Source organism: Acipenser ruthenus, chromosome 4 (genome assembly GCF_902713425.1).
Source record: "Acipenser ruthenus chromosome 4, fAciRut3.2 maternal haplotype, whole genome shotgun sequence".
NCBI lineage: Eukaryota > Metazoa > Chordata > Actinopteri > Acipenseriformes > Acipenseridae > Acipenser > Acipenser ruthenus.
The window spans coordinates 3,723,857-3,742,238 of NC_081192.1; the positions used below are offsets into that span (position 1 = coordinate 3,723,857).

An 18,382-nucleotide genomic window follows, 5' to 3' on the forward strand; every position below is an offset into this window, starting at 1 on the left:
AGAACCATGGCAACATGGCAACTTGGAGAAACCTCACAGCCACACACAGCAAAGAAATGTGAATGTGATATCTTAGGGATGCATCCACCAGACTATTAGTTTATTTTCCAGAGAAGGAGTGTGTACTGTAACTACAAATTCAGGCCTAATGAAAACAACATAATTAAAATAATCCCTTCAGGGATTAAACCTGAGGAGAACCAAACTCAGTAGTGCAGTGCAGTGCAGTGCAGAGTAAACCAACTCAACAGAATGTTGGGATAACTGAGGACTGGGCCTAGCAGAGTAAACTGAGCCTAGCAGAGTAAACTAAGCCTAGCAGAGTAAACCCACTCAACAGAACGCTGGGGTAAATGAGGACTGGGCCTAGCAGAGTAAACTGAGCCTAGCAGAGTAAACTGAGCCTAGCAGAGTAAACCAACTCAACAGAACGCTGGGGTAAATGAGGACTGGGCCTAGCAGAGTAAACTAAGCCTAGCAGAGTAAACCAATTCAACAGAACGCTGGGGTAAATGAGGACTGGGCCTAGCAGAGTAAACCAACTCAACAGAATGCTGGGGTAAATGAGGACTGGGCCTAGCAGAGTAAACTGAGCCTAGCAGAGTAAACTAAGCCTAGCAGAGTAAACCAACTCAACAGAACGCTGGGATAACTGAGGACTGGGCCTAATTTTGTCTACATTGTGTGGAGGTACTTTGCTGTTCTTCAGCAGGAACATTCTGTATCACTGGGGTCCCATCTATCTATCTTTTGTAAAGAAGCATGTTTGATAAAGGGCTACTGTTTGTTTAAATATTTTTAAATAAAAAAATCATAAGACCAGTTCCTAAGACATAGCCTTCATCAACCCAAGTAATCAGAAGCCATAACTCCTAAAAACAAAGATTGAAGGTTAATACTAATGAATGGCAATACCGCATTCATCATCATTTCATTACCAGTTCTCATAAAAATGTTAGTGTGACATACATGTGAACACCAATATTGAAAAATAGTAGGAATTGTTATAACCTATACTCTCTGGTATGAACTAGTTCATATGTTAGGGGGTTATAGAAATCACTGTGCTGTTTTCAGCATGCAAGTCAAAGAATATGGATTGTGAATGCTCAGTATCATGAGTGAAAGAGTCTCCCTTTCATCTGTGTGTCTCCAGCTTTGAAACCAGAACGTTTTTTTTGTTTGCTTTTAGTTGCACACACAGTGACATATTTCCATAAATAGGCATGACAAATCCGGATTTTAAAAAATCTGATTATTTTTAAAACCTTTCAAAACACAGCAAAAACCAATGAGGGGGGGGGGGGGGCGGACGAACGAACGAACGTGAAAATAGTAAAGTAAAAAAAGCAGGAATGTGAATGCATTTGCAGGCTTGTAATATTATTTTTGTAGTTAAAAAAACAGAATGCTTTGAACATTGTTACACAGGTATTTGTGTGTTTTGAAAATAACACAACAACTAAATATAGTATCTTTGTCTTTTACAGTGACCTTTGAACATGGGTGATTCCACATATCGTACTGTAATCTGGGTGAAGCACAAATCGAATGTAACATTGGTGGCAATGTGCTGGTTGATCATCGTGGAAGTGCCATTTACAGGCATCCATCTGTATTGATTAGTGTTGTATTCAGTATCCAGGGAGTACAGTGTGTAAATGGAGAGTAACACACAACCCCCTATCATGTTTGTCTGATTTGTGCAGTAAAACCAGTGGTGTGCAGAATTGTCAAACACCCCTGAGATCACTCTCTGAAATACTGGAGAGGAATCCAATCGTGCAGCTCATTCAAAAGGAAATGAGCATTGATTATACTGCACAAGACAAGGCAGGCCCTGCCCATTCATACATTAATAAAAGTGTGCAGCACTCATTTAACCTCTAAATTAACATCCCCTTTACTTCCATAGCAGCAAGTAGGCTTCCCCTCTACAGTATTTACATACATATTTAGTTACTGGAACCCATGACTAAGCAGGCGGCCTGAATTTAACAACTAACCTTCTTCATTAATTGACTCTAGTTGGAACTCAATAAAAAAATATATACCAATTTGTCTACCCAACCTACCCAAAACAAACACCACTATATATTCATAAAGCATATTTTTCATACGCCAATACGGCAGCTACCACAGGCTGCCGCAAGTTTCAGAATTTCACCAGTGTTGCTAAAATTTTATAAAATTATATTATAATAAAATAAAGAAAATAGTAGATATCCCATTACTGAAACTGTGTGCTTTTGAACTGGAAATGCAGCTCATAAGTAATTAAAGTGCACATTATAATACATAGTGTTCCTATGTGGTACATCACACACACGCACACACACACACACACACACACACACACACACACACACACACACACACACACACACACACACACACACACATCTATCTGTCAATTCACCTGACTGTACTGCACTCTCATCCATAACTAGAAAGCATTCAATGGTAGAATAATGAGAGGTTTTTACTAATATCTTCAACTGAAGACATTGAAAAAAAGACTTTCAATCTCCACATCAATGCAAGTCTTCCTGTCCTGTCTTTCAGTTTTGTATCGAGTCTATGACAATATCGAGTCTATAGGGCCCTACAGTATTGGGTACGGGACCAACTATCAGTTTTGATATGATCATTTCCAGCAGAACCCTCTTTTCATGTTTTAGGATGCAGAAGAGTTCCAATTATTGAATTACTGTAGTGTCGATACTGTTATTGGAAAAAGGTTACTCCAAGGTACTTGAAACTATGAAGCAGGTAACACAAATATGTTACCTGAATAGCGTTGCTACCTACGTCCATTGTCAAGGGGGTTTCAGTGCTCAGGGTGCGGGCCTGGCGTTGCTCATGGGAGTGGTGGCATGCTGGAGAATGCTGCTATGATGCAGTGCATTACAGGCTCAGTGCAGAGGAATAATACTGCAGAGTTCAGCAACAGCACCAGCTAGCACGCAACAGCTTAACAACACGGAACAAACCTCCTGATCCCCTCTACTACAGCAAAAACAAAAGCTTTCCTTCCCCTACTGAAATTAAACAAGCAAGTCCTTGCAGCCTGGTTCAGAGACGCATACTCGCTCTGTGATGTTACAACCCCTTGCAGAAGCATTCTTAACCACATACCTACTGGTTTGCATTGAGATGCACAGGATTTTAAACACGCAGAGTACCCCAACGTTAGCACAAAGTTTAAAGATGAATAAGGCTGTACCTTTCAGAGAAGTGATCTCATGTTGTATGGACCTGGAGGAATCCATCCCCTCGCTCTCTCTTTGTCTCTTTCTCTGCTGGTTTGGTGCTGGTTCTCTCTCTCTTGTTTCACAGCAATGTTAACACACACACACACTATAGTTTTTTGCTGATGGTTCTCTTTTGGCCCCTCTCTCTCTCGCGCTCTCGCTCGCTGTGAGTCTGCACAGGAATTCAGCTGGAACAAAACTCCCTCCTCCTCCACCCTTCCCAGGCTTTTCCCCTGATTATTGTTTCATCCAATCAGAAGGAGTGCCAGCCCTTTCATTGATCAGAGAGCTTGGCTCAGTGCACAGAATGCGGCAGCAACGAGACACAGACAGAGGGTGTTTCCAGTAACCCCGATCCCACTATCCCTTTCCCATTGAAACCCTCTGTAACAACATCAGGAAAGAGGACTGTGATAGAAGTCCGGCCTTAGCAGAGATTACAGTAGTTACAATTATCTAATGGCAAATGTATACAGATCTTTTAAATTGCTGAAGTGGCACACCGACTGGAGAACAATCACTATTTTTTAATTTTAATTAATTTATTATTTATTCGTTCAAAATTATACACCACATGTTTGTTAGGTAGACAGGGTCATATTTTGATAAATTAAATACATAAATAAATAAATAAATACATACATACATACATACATACAAGTAACTATATTACATATCAGTATTTGTAGTCTTTCCTGAATGTCAACCATCCTCTTGAGAAATGAACTATACGTTCAGCGTCATTTCTGCTATAAACATACAGACTGAAAATGTGCTTCAACTACAGAACAATAACAGGCTTTTGTTATTCCAGTTTAAAAGAAGGAGCCCTTTCTTTAAGCGAGTGGATGTTTTGTTTCAAAGCGGAGGTGGAGGGGAGCACCAACATTTAGTTTGGCCTTGGGCACCTCCGTGTAGCAGGTTTCCATTCACACAGGACAGCGTCCTACATGCAGGCATCGTTCAACGAGTGCACACTGCCTGTTAGATATCTGCACGTTTGTTATGAGTGCTCTCGGTTTGCAGCTGGTTCCAGTAACTGGATTCCCTGTACCTGGGTAAGGGGCTTGGTTCTTGGCACCCCAGCACTATGTTCATTGGCTGGTGGTAAGCATTGTTTGCATACTGGACCGGCAGCTTCTACACCCCCTGTATTATACTGTACCTCAAAGAGTATTTTCAGCTCCTTACATTGTAACCCTAATGAACACTAACACACTAGGGGAGTGTTCTACAGCTTCTACAGAAGGAATCTCTGCAGCTAACCCTGTAAGATGTTGAATGTCGTGCTTGCCTGTGGAAACTGCAAGCTGGAGCGCTACTCTGAAACAACACAAACTCCCTTTCATGTGGAAATGAGGTATGAAAAAACTGGGCACGACTTTCAAGAGCCACCTCAATGAACATTCTCAGCCACTCAGTGCTGTCACTGAATCTCAATGAGCACTAAAACGTTAGCATTTTTTAACAACTGAAAAGTCTTTTTAAGCACTTTTGTGATGGACTTTTACCTGCCTTTAAAAAAAACACCCTTAATAATAAAGATAAGACAATGTATAAGAAATAAGTCATTAAATGGTTAATACAGAAAAATACTAGCAAAAGAGGTTGACTCCCAAAGATAAGCATCTTTATCTTTTAATAAATGGATCCTTTCGTTTGAAAGCAACAACAACAACAAGCCCACTTGAGATAAAAAAGAAGTACGACTGGATCATGCAAAGTTTCCATTAGTGCATTCTTTCTGTTTTTCATGGGCTGGTCTAAGTCATGCATAAAACAAGTGCATTTTCCACATTCTTCCCAGAAATCCCTGCAGTCATGTTTGTGGATATACCCAGTATTAGACTCAAAATATATTTAATCTAATTCTTCTCCTTGTCAAATAATGTAATGAAATCAACCATGAAATCAAACCAGCTGAAGTTCATTTGTACATGAACACTCTACAATGGTAAGTTATATTACTGTATTAACCATTTAAATGTCAGGTATAACAAGGCGTTCATGTTGAAACAACATGTTACCTCAGAAGGTCTAGATTAATGAACTTTAACATGAAAGCATCTCAATGCAAAATAAACAACAACCCTGAAACCTGCTTAGGTCTGTGTACTGTATTTCTATTGCATTTAGTGATATGAATACATGTGTCATTAAAACATCAGGGGGAGATCTGACAGGACTAATATTCAGGTAAAGGGTGGCGCGACAGTATTTACTGTAGATTAGACAATGCTAAGATCACTAAAAAAACAGTTATGGACACGTTTGAAGGTAAAAGATTAAAACACACTCGCTAGTATATTGTTTATTGGGTTCTTCAGGTACCTAACAGGTTGGGGTAAACGTGATCAGCATTTCAAATAGCAGTTAGTCACTGGAAATTCAAACTCGGAAACCTGCTTGAAAAGCAAAACCTGCCTTTTTCCAGCTTTGAATTTCAATCCTTTATTCTTTTATAACTAATATCGACAGACAGACAGACAGACAGATAGATAGATAGATAGATAGATAGATAGATAGATGGATAGATAGATAGATAGATAGATATGATAGTACTACTGTACAGCCAACCAGCACCCCCAGTAATCCTACTCCTACTCAATGTAGTTTTCTAAAGATCAGAAGCATATCAGAAGGAAGCCGGACCAGAGGAAATCCCACCAGGGCAAAGTGGGGTGATGAAGTTAGTAATGATTTCCTCTTGGCTGTCCGTGATTCCCAAAGTCCTTCGTTTTCAGATTCTGCGTCTCATGCTGTCACCAGTTTTGAAGACCTTCAGCCTCAGTTTCAAGTATCCTTTCAGTCTCTGATAACAAACTGGCTCTGAGGGCTGTCCCTGATTTTAAGGTTTGCTTCCAAGAACTTCTAAGCAGTTTGTTTCCACAAGATCTTTGCTGAGCATAACCAATTCCCAGGATTTAAATTTAGTTAACTTAGACGAATGCCCTAACTCAGCATCGCTGAAGACTTTATGTATGAATTTATTTTACAGCAGAGATGATTCATATTCCAGAAGTCAGTCACAATAATACAACTTGGCTTCCTTATAGAAGACAATCACATTAATACAGCTCCTTTGCTCTCAAAATTAATTACAAGCCCTTCTTCTAATTTGAGCTTTGGCAAACATGAACATCTTAAGCAAAAAAAAATAATAAATAACGCTCCAATTTAAGAAGCTGTACTACTGCATCCCACTTCAAAACCACTTATCTTTATTGACTTCTCAAATTATTACCAACATTACCTATGAACTGTAATTTATAAATGAATATTTCCGGGACTATTTTCCTAAAACTTTTCTCAGCGGAGGCTACTCGACAAGTTCAAGGTAAAACTAGGTTTTAAAAACTGCTTCTTTTAAAGAAAATAATGAGACAAATTGTTTTCTAATAAAAATAGTGCCCTCTCAATGAAGAGCACTTAAATAATGCATAACTGTCCTGGCACCATGGACTGGCGATTGTCTTCTGTTAATGCAATCTTGCAATACCACCCTTAATCACCATCCTGGCCTAAATGCAGGTTTTTGGATTTGCTTCCATAACTTCCACAACTGTTTTGTAAGTACACAAAACGAAGCAAATACTAGAAAAATAATAACTGTAATATAACTACATGGTTGCTAATTATCCTGTATATTTTAGGGTGCATTTTTTTCATACATAAATAATTGCAGCTTAGACCTAAGATAATTACTATTTCTCTCTCTGTGGCTCGCAAGAGGATCATAATCTGTAAATGGATTTCCAAAGTGGTAAAAACCTTATTATTTTCTGTGTCAAATTTTTTTTTTTAATCCATCCCTATATTGATCACTGCCCATGCTACTTAACTTTAAATATTTTTCATAGCATTCCACGTGTGTTATTGTTTTTTTTATAAACATTTAGAGACGCATTAAATTGTAACGGTTAAAACACTGGAATATTTCCTTGGTTGGGCCAGTGTTGGGTCACTGCTCAGTAGCCAACACAAGACTGGTTGGTTGGCAGAACGTTGGCCATAACGAGACAACCATACCAACCTTAAACCAAGGCGTAATATGCTGTCAGGGGTGTCTAAATGCTGCCACTGTTTTAAATGCAGCAGTATTTATACACACCAATAAGTTTATTGGCTGACGTGGCACCATCAGCAATCATGTTTGCATATGTTGTTGTGTACCACCAAAAGTAAAATAAAATCAGCTACATTTCTTTTTTATTAGTTGATGATGTGGGTTTACAATCTCTGAATCTAATTAAAACTCTTCGGTGTTCACAACGTCAGAACCCTCCATCAAGTAAAAGACGAGCAGCTAAACTGCAGCGGGGTGGAAAACATGAAAACAAGCAAGATTCTTCACGTTCTCTAACAAAACCCTATTAAATTCAGCAAGCTCTCTGGATATTTGTCATCTCGTACAGATTTGTCAACCTGTTGACTGATCTCACTTGGTGGCCAGTGGATGAGGGAGGGATGGGGATGAGTGGGGGTGATTGGGGGTTGGGTAGAGGAGGACTGAGGGTCCCCTCTTTTTATAACACTTCAGCCTCTGTTTCAGGTCTGGCAAGGAGCTCAAAGGGGGAGGATCAAAGTCAAGAAGCAGCAGGAAGCCCTAATTAGTCACATACTTTTCAAAAGACTGGACACTGAAAGGAAGGGGACAAAATCAGCTGGGAAACAAAAACAAAGAGCTTCCCCAATGAATAATTCATCTGCCCCTTGTCATCTGCGCTCCAGATCGAAGTGGGAACCATGCCTGCCATTTAATCTGCATTCTTAATAAACTCCCAGTGAAAACCACTCCAATCCTTTCATTAAGATGAGCCTGGTGGTATACTACCGCACAGCAGCACAAGGCTGCCCATGCAACTTAACAATTAAAAAATAAAAATAATTATATGTCAAAGGCTAAATAAAAAAAATATCTATCTATATATATATATATAGGTACAACTTTCATAATAAGAGCATAGCAAGATACAAAGTAGAACCAAGAACAAGAAAAGGATCTTAATAAAAAACAAACATGTTACACTGAAGCAACTTCTAATTCAATTTTAAGACTTTAGTACAAACTGAGGGTACCACACTCGTTGTAACCACAGTGGTATAGTAGTAATGCACTTAGTGAGCCTGTCTAGCCAGGACCGCGTGCCAGGAAGGCTCAGGGGAGAAAGTGCCTCGTCAGCCCACAGACACTCTGACCAGAGCGGGTCGGTGACTCATTTCTCAGAGTAGAAACACAACAGAGCTCATTAGAAAGAGGGAAGCAATTGCGCTGGATATGTGTAACCCACGTGTCCTACTGCAGTTACACCCTATGTCACTTGATTCCAGTTCTAAGATGTCATAATATAGATTGCAAAGGAATATTGCCACGCTAGTCAGAAAATGATAGCACATGGAAGGACCTCCTGGGATTTGAAAGCTGGGGTACTGATTACTGACACACAGTGATTCCAAACCTTTTTCAAGGTTGCAACCACCTTGGTGTTTTGGGATTTTCCCCATGGGCCATAACCAGCAAATGACCAAAAACAAACTAAGTCCCATAAATGCAATTAGTAAGCGTGACACAGTACTGAGGGGTCAATATAATAATTTGTGTTGTTCTTGAGAGCCAATGGGATCCAAAATGAGCTCCTTTTCCAGCAGTGTATCAACATATGACAGCATGTGTAACAGAAAAAAACGATTTGTCAAAGGAAACAGTAAGGAAGAAAAAGGGGCTGCCATTGATCTTTCTAAAGTGAGTCTTTAGGGCATCGCACACAGCTCATATAATCGGTTAATAGAAGAGTAGAACAGAATGTGATGGATCCATGAACCATGCAAGCAAGTAGTACTAGAAACTCCCTATCCATATCTACTGTATTACAAATGTGTGCCAGGAATGGAAGACCTGAACTACCCAGACCAACCAGAATGCTTTAAAGCTACAGTATGTGTGTATTTGCTGCACACGATTCTTTGCTACATTGTAGTACTGTATGTTTTTCCATGGTAACCCAACCAGCACTGATATATTAATAAAACCCATGCTATACATGCATTGGACAAGAGTCTCAATGAAATAACCGTGCAAACACGCTCGATTAAAGCAGAACATGGATATTGCATGGATTGTGCAACAAATGAACAAAAGTAATAATTGTTTTCACTCCATCACTCTAACCATCGGATGCAATCAGTAACGTCCTATGGTACTCAGAAACAGCAGCTGTGCACAAGTTGCTTTAATGTGCATACGATATATTCACAGCTTGCCAAAGCAAATCATAAACAGTTTGGATTGTGTGTATCCCACTTCTCCATAAGCAGTTACAGGGTTCAGGTTGTCACTGTTGTTAGATGCAGTGCAGTGCTCTCCTCATTGCTCAGCCTGGGTTTGGTAGACAGTGCCGTGCCATGCCATGCTGTGCTCTTCATGCCCAGTTGCTGTGTGTTTTCAGCCCTGGCTCAGAGGACAGCAGGATCCAGCAGCACCCTGTGATTTGCACAAACATTCCATCCCCGTTAGATCAGTGCACCATAGAGCTGCTATAAAACATACCAGCTTACAGGAAAGCTGCCGGTGGCATTTTTCACTTTACTGACCATTCAAAATGTGCAGTGTCTTCTTAACAGTGTGTTGTCATTTTCAGCTAGCTCTACCTTCAACAATACAGCTAGATTTCATAATGAACCAGCTAAAGGGGAGGTCAATGGAGAGGAATAAAGGAAGAGGTGCTCCACTACACTTAGAAATATAAAACAAGTTACAAACAAGAGGAGGCAATCAGCACTTGTCCAGTTTCTAGCTGACTGACCCCATACATTATTCCAATGCCAACTCATCTGAAACACTGCAGACTGGATGGTAACCAATTACATACAGTCACCATTCTGTGTACAGAAAGTCTCAATTAGGTCTCCCTCAATCATTCTGTATTCGAGGATAAATAGATTTGGTGCCCTTCTTGACATATACCTTTTAGCCCTGGGATCAGTAACTGCTCTTTTATCTTCATACCGTTTTATAACCCACCTTTTCTGAAGCTGAAGATTAAGTGGAATATTGTGGGTAACAAACTGAAAAGGCTGGCTTATTTTGAATAAGGGTGGCATGTACGGCACAGGGTCTAAACTGGGCAATCAACCACTTTGCAAGTTTTAATAGGCATGTCCCCCTTTGTCACAGTTGCATTGATTTGCAGGCTCTGAGATTCCAAATGGGAATACTCAATGAAAAACAAAATCATAGCTTTAACTGTTAAGGAGTAAGGGATTTAACGTGCTGTAGACCACACGTTTAGCATCTGTTTGGCTAGATACAGTGCGCAAGCTAATGACAATCTAAAGGAATAGGATCCTATGATACTGAAGGAACTGCAGCTGTTCCTGCTTTTTGATCCAGGGGTCAGAGCCAGCCCGGCGCAGAGTAACTCGAAGTGCACTCTGCTCTTTTAGGGTATGCATGGGGGAGGTACAGCTTGAGATAGCACTGGAGTCCTGCTCCACTCTGCCCACACACATGCCTGTGCATGAAGTAAGCTGCTAAAGTTGAAAGCAAATCACATCAGCCCCTACTCATTTCTTTCTTTCTTTCTTTTATTTATTTATTGCATTTATATAGCGCTTTTTATACAAAAGTATCACAAAGCACTGTACAGTACATAGCAGAAAAAAAGAACAAACCACAATACATTTGTGTAGCATGTCACACATACAACTGCCACAGTCAGACCATTTAAATAACAGTATACACATAATACAAAAGCAGCAATTCTAAAGTTACATTAAAACCCACTAAGGTAAGAAAGCCATTTTATAAAAGTGCATTTTTAGTCTTGACTTGAAAACTGTAACGGTCCCAGCTTCCCTGACCAATGAAGGCAGAGCATTCCATAATTTAGGAGCTCTACAAGAAAAAGCCCTACCTCCTGTGTTGCTTTTGTTTACCCTAAGAATAACCAGCAGCCCCACATCCTGTGATCTCAGAGTGCGGTTTGGAAGATACGGGGTCAGTAACTCCTGCAAATAACTAGGTGCTAATCCATTCAGGGCCTTGTAAGGGTTACTGCAGTTCACTCACAGTATCTATAACACTTAAATACTAATACATCACCTTTACTGATAATCTAGGAAGAAAAACAATGTAATTTCAAGAAGGTACGTTGAATAACTGAACTAATAAAGTGCTGTGCAGCCCTGTCAACCACTGACGACCCTTCAAGTCTGACCATTTCAATTCACCCATTCCAGTTTTAGTAAAGGAGGCTGTGTGGTCCAGTGGTTAAAGAAAGGGGCTTGTAACCAGGAGGTCCCCGGTTCAAATCCCACCTCAGCCACTGACTCATTGTGTGACCCTGAGCAAGTCACTTAACCTCCTTGTGCTCCGTCTTTCGGGTGAGACGTAGTTGTAAGTGACTCTGCAGCTGATGCATAGCTCACACACCCTAGTCTCTGTAAGTCGCCTTGGATAAAGGCGTCTGCTAAATAAACAAATAATAAAAAGCAAAGTGAGATAATAATTTGTGACATTAAGGTAACCATATATTAGTATTTACTCTCCCGAACACTAGAGACCAGCTTGGTTAGGGTGAAATGCATCCGCTTTTCAGCTTCAGATAGCAAAGGACAGGAAGAGAAGCTTTCGATTTTGGTCAACTATTGATTGTCAACCACTTAAGGAACGATGACCGTTTATATTGACAAAGATTTCATGACATAAAAAAGCGCTTTACAGAGGTAGGCTGTGAACTGGGCATTATATGCAGAGTCAATTACAATAGGAGGCTGTGTGGTCCAGTGGTTAACGAAAAGGGCTGGTAACCCGGAGGTCCCCGGTTCAAATCTTACCTCAGCGACTGACTCACTGTGTGACCCTGAGCAAGTCACTCAACCTCCTTGTGCTCCGTCTTTCGGATGAGACGTAGTTGTAAGTGACTCTGCAGCTGATGCATAGTTCACACACCCTAGTCTCTGCAAGTCGCCTTGGATAAAGGCGTTTGCTAAATAAACAAATAAGTTTGCTAAATAAACAATAGGTCATTGATTTAACATCTCATCCGCAGGACGGAGCACAAGGAGGTTAAGTGACTTGTTCAGTGTCACACAGTGAGTCAGTCAGTGGCAGAGGTGGGATTTGAACCGGTCACCGTCAGTGGCAGAGGTGGGATTTAAGCCGGTGACTTTCTGGTTACAAGCCCTGAACTTTAACCACTGGACCACACTGCCTCCTAAACTATGCAGAGTGCATAGTTTTACTGACATTTGCCTTATGTAGTATCAGGGTGTTTTTAAAATTCTGGCACAAATTGTAAGATGAGGTTTAGTGATGTATCCCTCTTAACCATAATACTGTGCAAATAAAAAAAAAATAGAATGATATATAAAATGCTGAAAATAGGACATAAGAAAGAAACACAGAATTAATGTTATAAGCCTGGTACTGGTACCCAAAATGTACTTCATGTCTTGTTTTGTTGTTTTCAGACATCAGTCTGTTTGGCCTCCTGCATATTGTGCTCATTCAGACAATAGCCCACTAGCGGCTGTGCTGAGACCCTACAATCTTATACTTTTTTTTTTTTTGTTCCCCAGCAACTTTCAAAATCATCTGGAAACTGTATTTACTTAACTTATCATATCTCTCATATGGAGTCAGAATAGACCAGTGATAAACTCTGCACATGTGAGTGTGAGACCCTGTCCTTGCCTCTGCCTGCTCGTACCCTCCCTCTGGTGCTGTCCTTGCCTCTGCCTGCTCGTACCCTCCCTCTGGTGCTGTCCTTGCCTCTGCCTGCTCATACCCTCCCTCTGGTGCTGTCCTTGCCTCTGCCTGCTCGTACCCTCCCTCTGGTGCTGTCCTTGCCTCTGCCTGCTCGTACCCTCCCTCTGGTGCTGTCCTTGCCTCTGCCTGCTCATACCCTCCCTCTGGTGCTGTCCTTGCCTCTGCCTGCTCGTACCCTCCCTCTGGTGCTGTCCTTGCCTCTGCCTGCTCGTACCCTCCCTCTGGTGCTGTCCTTGCCTCTGCCTGCTCGTACCCTCCCTCTGGTGCTGTCCTTGCCTCTGCCTGCTCGTACCCTCCCTCTGGTGCTGTCCTTGCCTCTGCCTGCTCGTACCCTCCCTCTGGTGCTGTCCTTGCCTCTGCCTGCTCGTACCCTCCCTCTGGTGCTGTCCTTGCCTCTGCCTGCCCGCTCGTACCCTCCCTCTGGTGCTGTCCTTGTCTCTGCCTGCCTGCTCGTTCTTGGATGCTGCACACTGGACAATCCCATTAATTGGGTCATTGTCAGATATTATTGCAGTGAAGCAGCAGAACACAAAGAAACTGTGAGAATTTCCGATGGCTCTGTCATTGACCTATTAATGAAACCTGTTCACAGTGACACCATCTACAGTAGCCAAAACATGCAGACCCTAAAACAAGATTATTCTAACTATTTACATGGAATGTACATTTGTTTTATTTTATTAGTTGTGTCTGGGGTTTATGTAGCATCCCATCCCTCGGGTGGGCACTACATTCACACACTTCCCTTTTACATTATTCTCTATATATATTACATGAGGAGAAAATCATTAAGATGAATGACCTCACATTTCAGTGTAGCGAGAGATGTTACAAATACAGTAATCCGTCACGTATCCGACTGCGATGGGACCAGAGTAAAAAGGTGGATAAATGAATCCTGTTTTATATACCATTATACACAGCTGTAATAATTACTATATTCACACAATTATTGTTTTGAAATTCAGCTTTTATTAGGGCACTCCCCTAAATCCCTTGTTTAGAAAGATACAGGGTATTAATGCTTGTGACAGGGAAGCCGTGTGGGTGCATGCATTTGCTGCTGAGTGACAGGCAGGAGATCGAGATGAAGGTTGAAGTTAATATACCCCGCAGGCGAACAGGATTTATTTACATATCAACACATTGAACAGCTCACGTGACACTACCAGCAATGGCAACACACGGAGCACATACAACACGGTGCATGGAAACTTTGGTAGGATCTACAATCTCTGAACTAGTCTTCTCTGTTCAATAATAAACTAACGTTGCTGAAGAGATTGATCATGACAGATAAACGGTTAGTGTGGATATGTGATGGGTGGCTATGTGACGGATTACTCTGCTGCCTGAGGCACAGCATTAAAGTGAAATACATTCAGCCACTGCCATTTCTCTTTTGTAATTTAGTGTTACACAATCTATTGGCCAGTGAAAGAGTTGCACATACCACACAACATGCAACTTAGCAACAAATGGGCCATGTTCAGGAGATCGCTCTGCAAGGCCTTTGCCTCTTTTTCATTTCTCTCTGTTCGCTGCTGAACCTGTAATACATGCTGAGGGAGCTCTTGTACATTACACCAATCTCAGACAGATTTAAATACAGATTAAAATGCTGTGCAAGTCTGAACTAGTGGAACTATGTTTTGGGAACATGCCCACTTGGCTGCAGTGAATTAACCTTGAAAACAACCACACAAACTAGACTACTTTATATATCTTGAAATAAACCAGAACATATATATTTACTGCAGACCTGTAAGCAGAGAAATCATTTGGTTGAGATCCAGACCAATGATCTCCTTTACCAGAGGCCCCTGTGCTGAGCACTGCCAGACCAATGATCTCCTTTACCGGTGACCCCTGTGCTGAGCAGTGCCAGACCAATGACCTCCTTTACCAGAGGCCCCTGTGCTGAGCAGTGCCAGACCAATGACCTCCTTTACCAGAGGCCCCTGTGCTGAGCAGTGCCAGACCAATGACCTCCTTTACCAGAGGCCCCTGTGCTGAGCAGTGCCAGACCAATGACCTCCTTTACCAGAGGCCCCTGTGCTGAGCAGTGCCAGACCAATGACCTCCTTTACCAGAGGCCCCTGTGCTGAGCAGTGCCAGACCAATGATATCCTTTATCGGAGGCTCCTGTGCTGAGCAGTGCTGGACCAATGATCTCCTTTACCAGAGGCCCCTGTGCTGAGCAGTGCCAAACCAATGACCTCCTTTACCAGAGGCCCCTGTGCTGAGCAGTGCCAGACCAATGACCTCCTTTACCAGAGGCTCCTGTGCTGAGCAGTGCTGGACCAATGACCTCCTTTACCGGAGGCTCCTGTGCTGAGCAGTGCTGGACCAATGATCTCCTTTACCGGAGGCCCCTGTGCTGAGCAGTGCTGGACCAATGATCTCCTTTACCAGAGGCCCCTGTGCTGAGCAGTGTGCCAGTGAGCTGCTCAGATCCACCATTAATGCTCCAGAATGCAAAGTGTTTCTGACCACAGCTGATAGCAGGTTGACTTCCCCTTGAGACCCACAGGGCAGTCTCTGTTGGTGGCAGGGAGCCAGCCCTTGCGTAAGGAGGGTGGTCACGCTCTCAATAAACCTGAAACAGCTGGGCCCGACCTGCTGTGGCATTCCCAGCTTTTGACTTATACAGGCATACCGGCTAACACTCCGACAGATTGCTCTGCATGCTTCACAGCTGTTGTCAGTAAGTTCATGATGGGGGGGGGGGGGGGGACTTTTTAGGCTCAAGGCTGGATGAAGCTGGCACGGGTTATTTGAAATCCTGGCTGTGGAAAATAATTTAATTTCATAACCGAATTCAGTGTTGTTTTTGTTTTGCTACAAGCTCCGTGTTATGAAAATAAACGTGTGTAAAAGTTGTTTCTCATCTGGCATGAAACAAGAACCTGCAGATAAGCATATTTCCCGTTGGAATGTGCGGAGGTTTTGGGAATGGAGGTGTTCCTGAGGAATGACAATTGCTTCCTGTATACGATGGAATGTTTCACATTTTTATGCTATCCCTGTGAGACTTTTTTTCTGCAGTCAGGCTTTTATACTTCAGTCTTTGAGATCCACTTAGACCTACAACCTTTTTTCAAGCTTTGATCAGAAGGACTGTTCAAAATTAAAAGCAGCTTGTGCTTCACAGTAACCTGATGGTGTACCAGTGAAAGAAATGTTACACACCAGGGATAGATCTCACACTGCCCTGCCCTGCATACTCTCACTATGACGTCACCTTCACTATGACATCACCTTCACAGGCAGCTTGTAAACACATCCTTCCTACTCTTCTCCTGAAACATTCACAAGCTCCGCAAATTCATATTACATATCTTCAGGGTTTATTTCTTTATCAATCTTTATTTATTCAAAGCCATAAACAATATTAACCACCCTTATCTCTCCCATTAGCATACTGGTAAATGCTTTAATGCTGGCTAACCCTAGTTGTTCCATGCAGATTAGTTGGTTTTTTTTTTGGTTTTTTTATCAGTAAAATGCTTCTTTAATTTTGTGTTACTGCATCTCCCATAGTAAGTGCTACTTCTATGAACATTAAGTGTGATCATTTATTTAGTGCTGTCATCTATAGAGCACTTCCAGAACTGATTTGCTGTGCATTTCTGCACTGAAATCATTCACTCAGCCTTCTTCTCCCATCATCCCAGCGTATAAAGTAAGCCACTTATATTAAATGTGGTACATAAATTCAGGTTGGGGATCCATAAAAAATAAATTGTGTCTCAGTGTGGCATAGTGGGTAAGTGTGTACAGGTGAAGGCAATACAGCAGTGCAGCAGAAACACAGACAGACAACGATATCCAGGTGCAAGGGTGTTTATTGATTGTATTTTCCAAAGCCTGACAGCAAAACAAACAGTAAACAATAATGTGTATCACTTTATTTATAATCCCTGTGTTTGACCCGTAACCAATAGTCCCGTTCTTTATACAGCCACACGTAACACAAAACACATACACAGGTTCTTTAGTGAGTGAATTAGTGCTCGTGGTGCAAAGACTGTTCTCCGTGAAACAAGGGAAGTGCTGGTGTCCGGTTTGGTGCTGGCCTTTGGCTACAGCTCCAGATCGTGTTAGTAGTCTAAACAACAGACAAACAGTTTTTAGAAAGACAGTATGAAACAAACACAAAACTCACGTTTTTCACCTTTCTCCTTTTAGGTTTTCTCTAACCATTTACAAAAGAACAGATCACTTTACTACGTCCTCTTTTTATACCCTCACTCATGACCCCTTGGTTAACGAGCGCATCCGCTCCTCCAATCCGCGGATGCCATGCCGTTTCCCGTCCGGGTCATTGAGTTTGTGCACCGTAGCTCCGCCCCCTTTCTATTATTTGTTTATTTAGCAGACGCCTTTATCCAAGGCGACTTACAGAGACTCGGGTGTGTGAACTATGCATCAGCTGCAGAGTCACTTACAATTACGTCTCACCCGAAAGACGGAACACAAGGAGGTTAAGTGACTTGCTCAGGGTCGCACAATGAGTCAGTGGCTGAGGTGGGATTTGAACCGGGGACTGCCTGGTTACAAGCCCTTTTCTTTAACCACTGGACCACAAAGCCTCCTATAGATGGCTGACTTCCACCTAACCCTGGGAATAAACTGTCATGCCACTTAGTCCAGGGTACTCTGTTCCTTTTACACAGCGCCCTCACAGGTCGGGAAGGAGATCTAACACCAAGAATCATTCGATCTCTGTCACAGTCAGGCAGGAATAATTTCCATTGTCCCAGAGTCATCAAAACCAATGAACACGATTTATGTATTGGACAGTGCCAGGATATTACTCATTTTAGTACAGAATGGAACTTTCTATTTAAAACAAATAAAAGATAGTGAAGCTTGTAATCACTACAACCTAATAATCTCAGTCCTCTTAAAATGAAACTCTCTGATACCCCATATAAAAGGAAACCATTTGAAATAGATTGTTTTCTTTATAAAATGAATCAGCTTTTTGAAGTCTTAACATGCCTCAGTTTGCCAGCACCTCGCCCTGCATGCTGTAATGAACTCTGCAGTAGCTGATATTGTGTTTTTTTCTATCTGCTCTAAAATGAAGCCTGGTTTTGGCTCAGCACACAGCATGTCTCTGAACCTGACTCCAAGGCTTTGTCCTTGAACTGCAGTTATGTGCAGTGTAGACCTTTATCTCTACAGGTATGTACAGTAACAATTTGTCTTTATCAATGTCTTTATAGAAATACAGCCATAATAATAGTGCATTTTGCACATACCTGACCAACGGATATGGAGAGAGAGAGAGAGAGAGAGAGAGAGAGAGAGAGAGAGAGAGAGAGAGAGAGAGAGACAGAGAGGGGGGAGA

The 18,382-nt window shown here is 41.8% G+C and overlaps 1 protein-coding gene across 6 annotated transcripts in view; it reads right to left on the minus strand.

Annotated features, from left to right (window-relative positions):
- The window catches only part of plecb (plectin b), a 242,075-nt gene that overhangs the window by 154,846 nt on the left and 68,847 nt on the right, over positions 1-18,382 (minus strand). Inside the window, exon 1 of one of the 6 annotated variants that reach the window (XM_059021378.1) lies at positions 3,227-3,427. The exons of the other annotated variants lie outside the window; for them this stretch is intronic. Coding sequence (XP_058877361.1) covers positions 3,227-3,272 — 46 coding nt within the window. The 5' untranslated portion in view covers positions 3,273-3,427. Of the gene's footprint in view, positions 1-3,226; positions 3,428-18,382 lie in introns of those variants that run through there. 6 annotated transcript variants of the gene reach the window in all.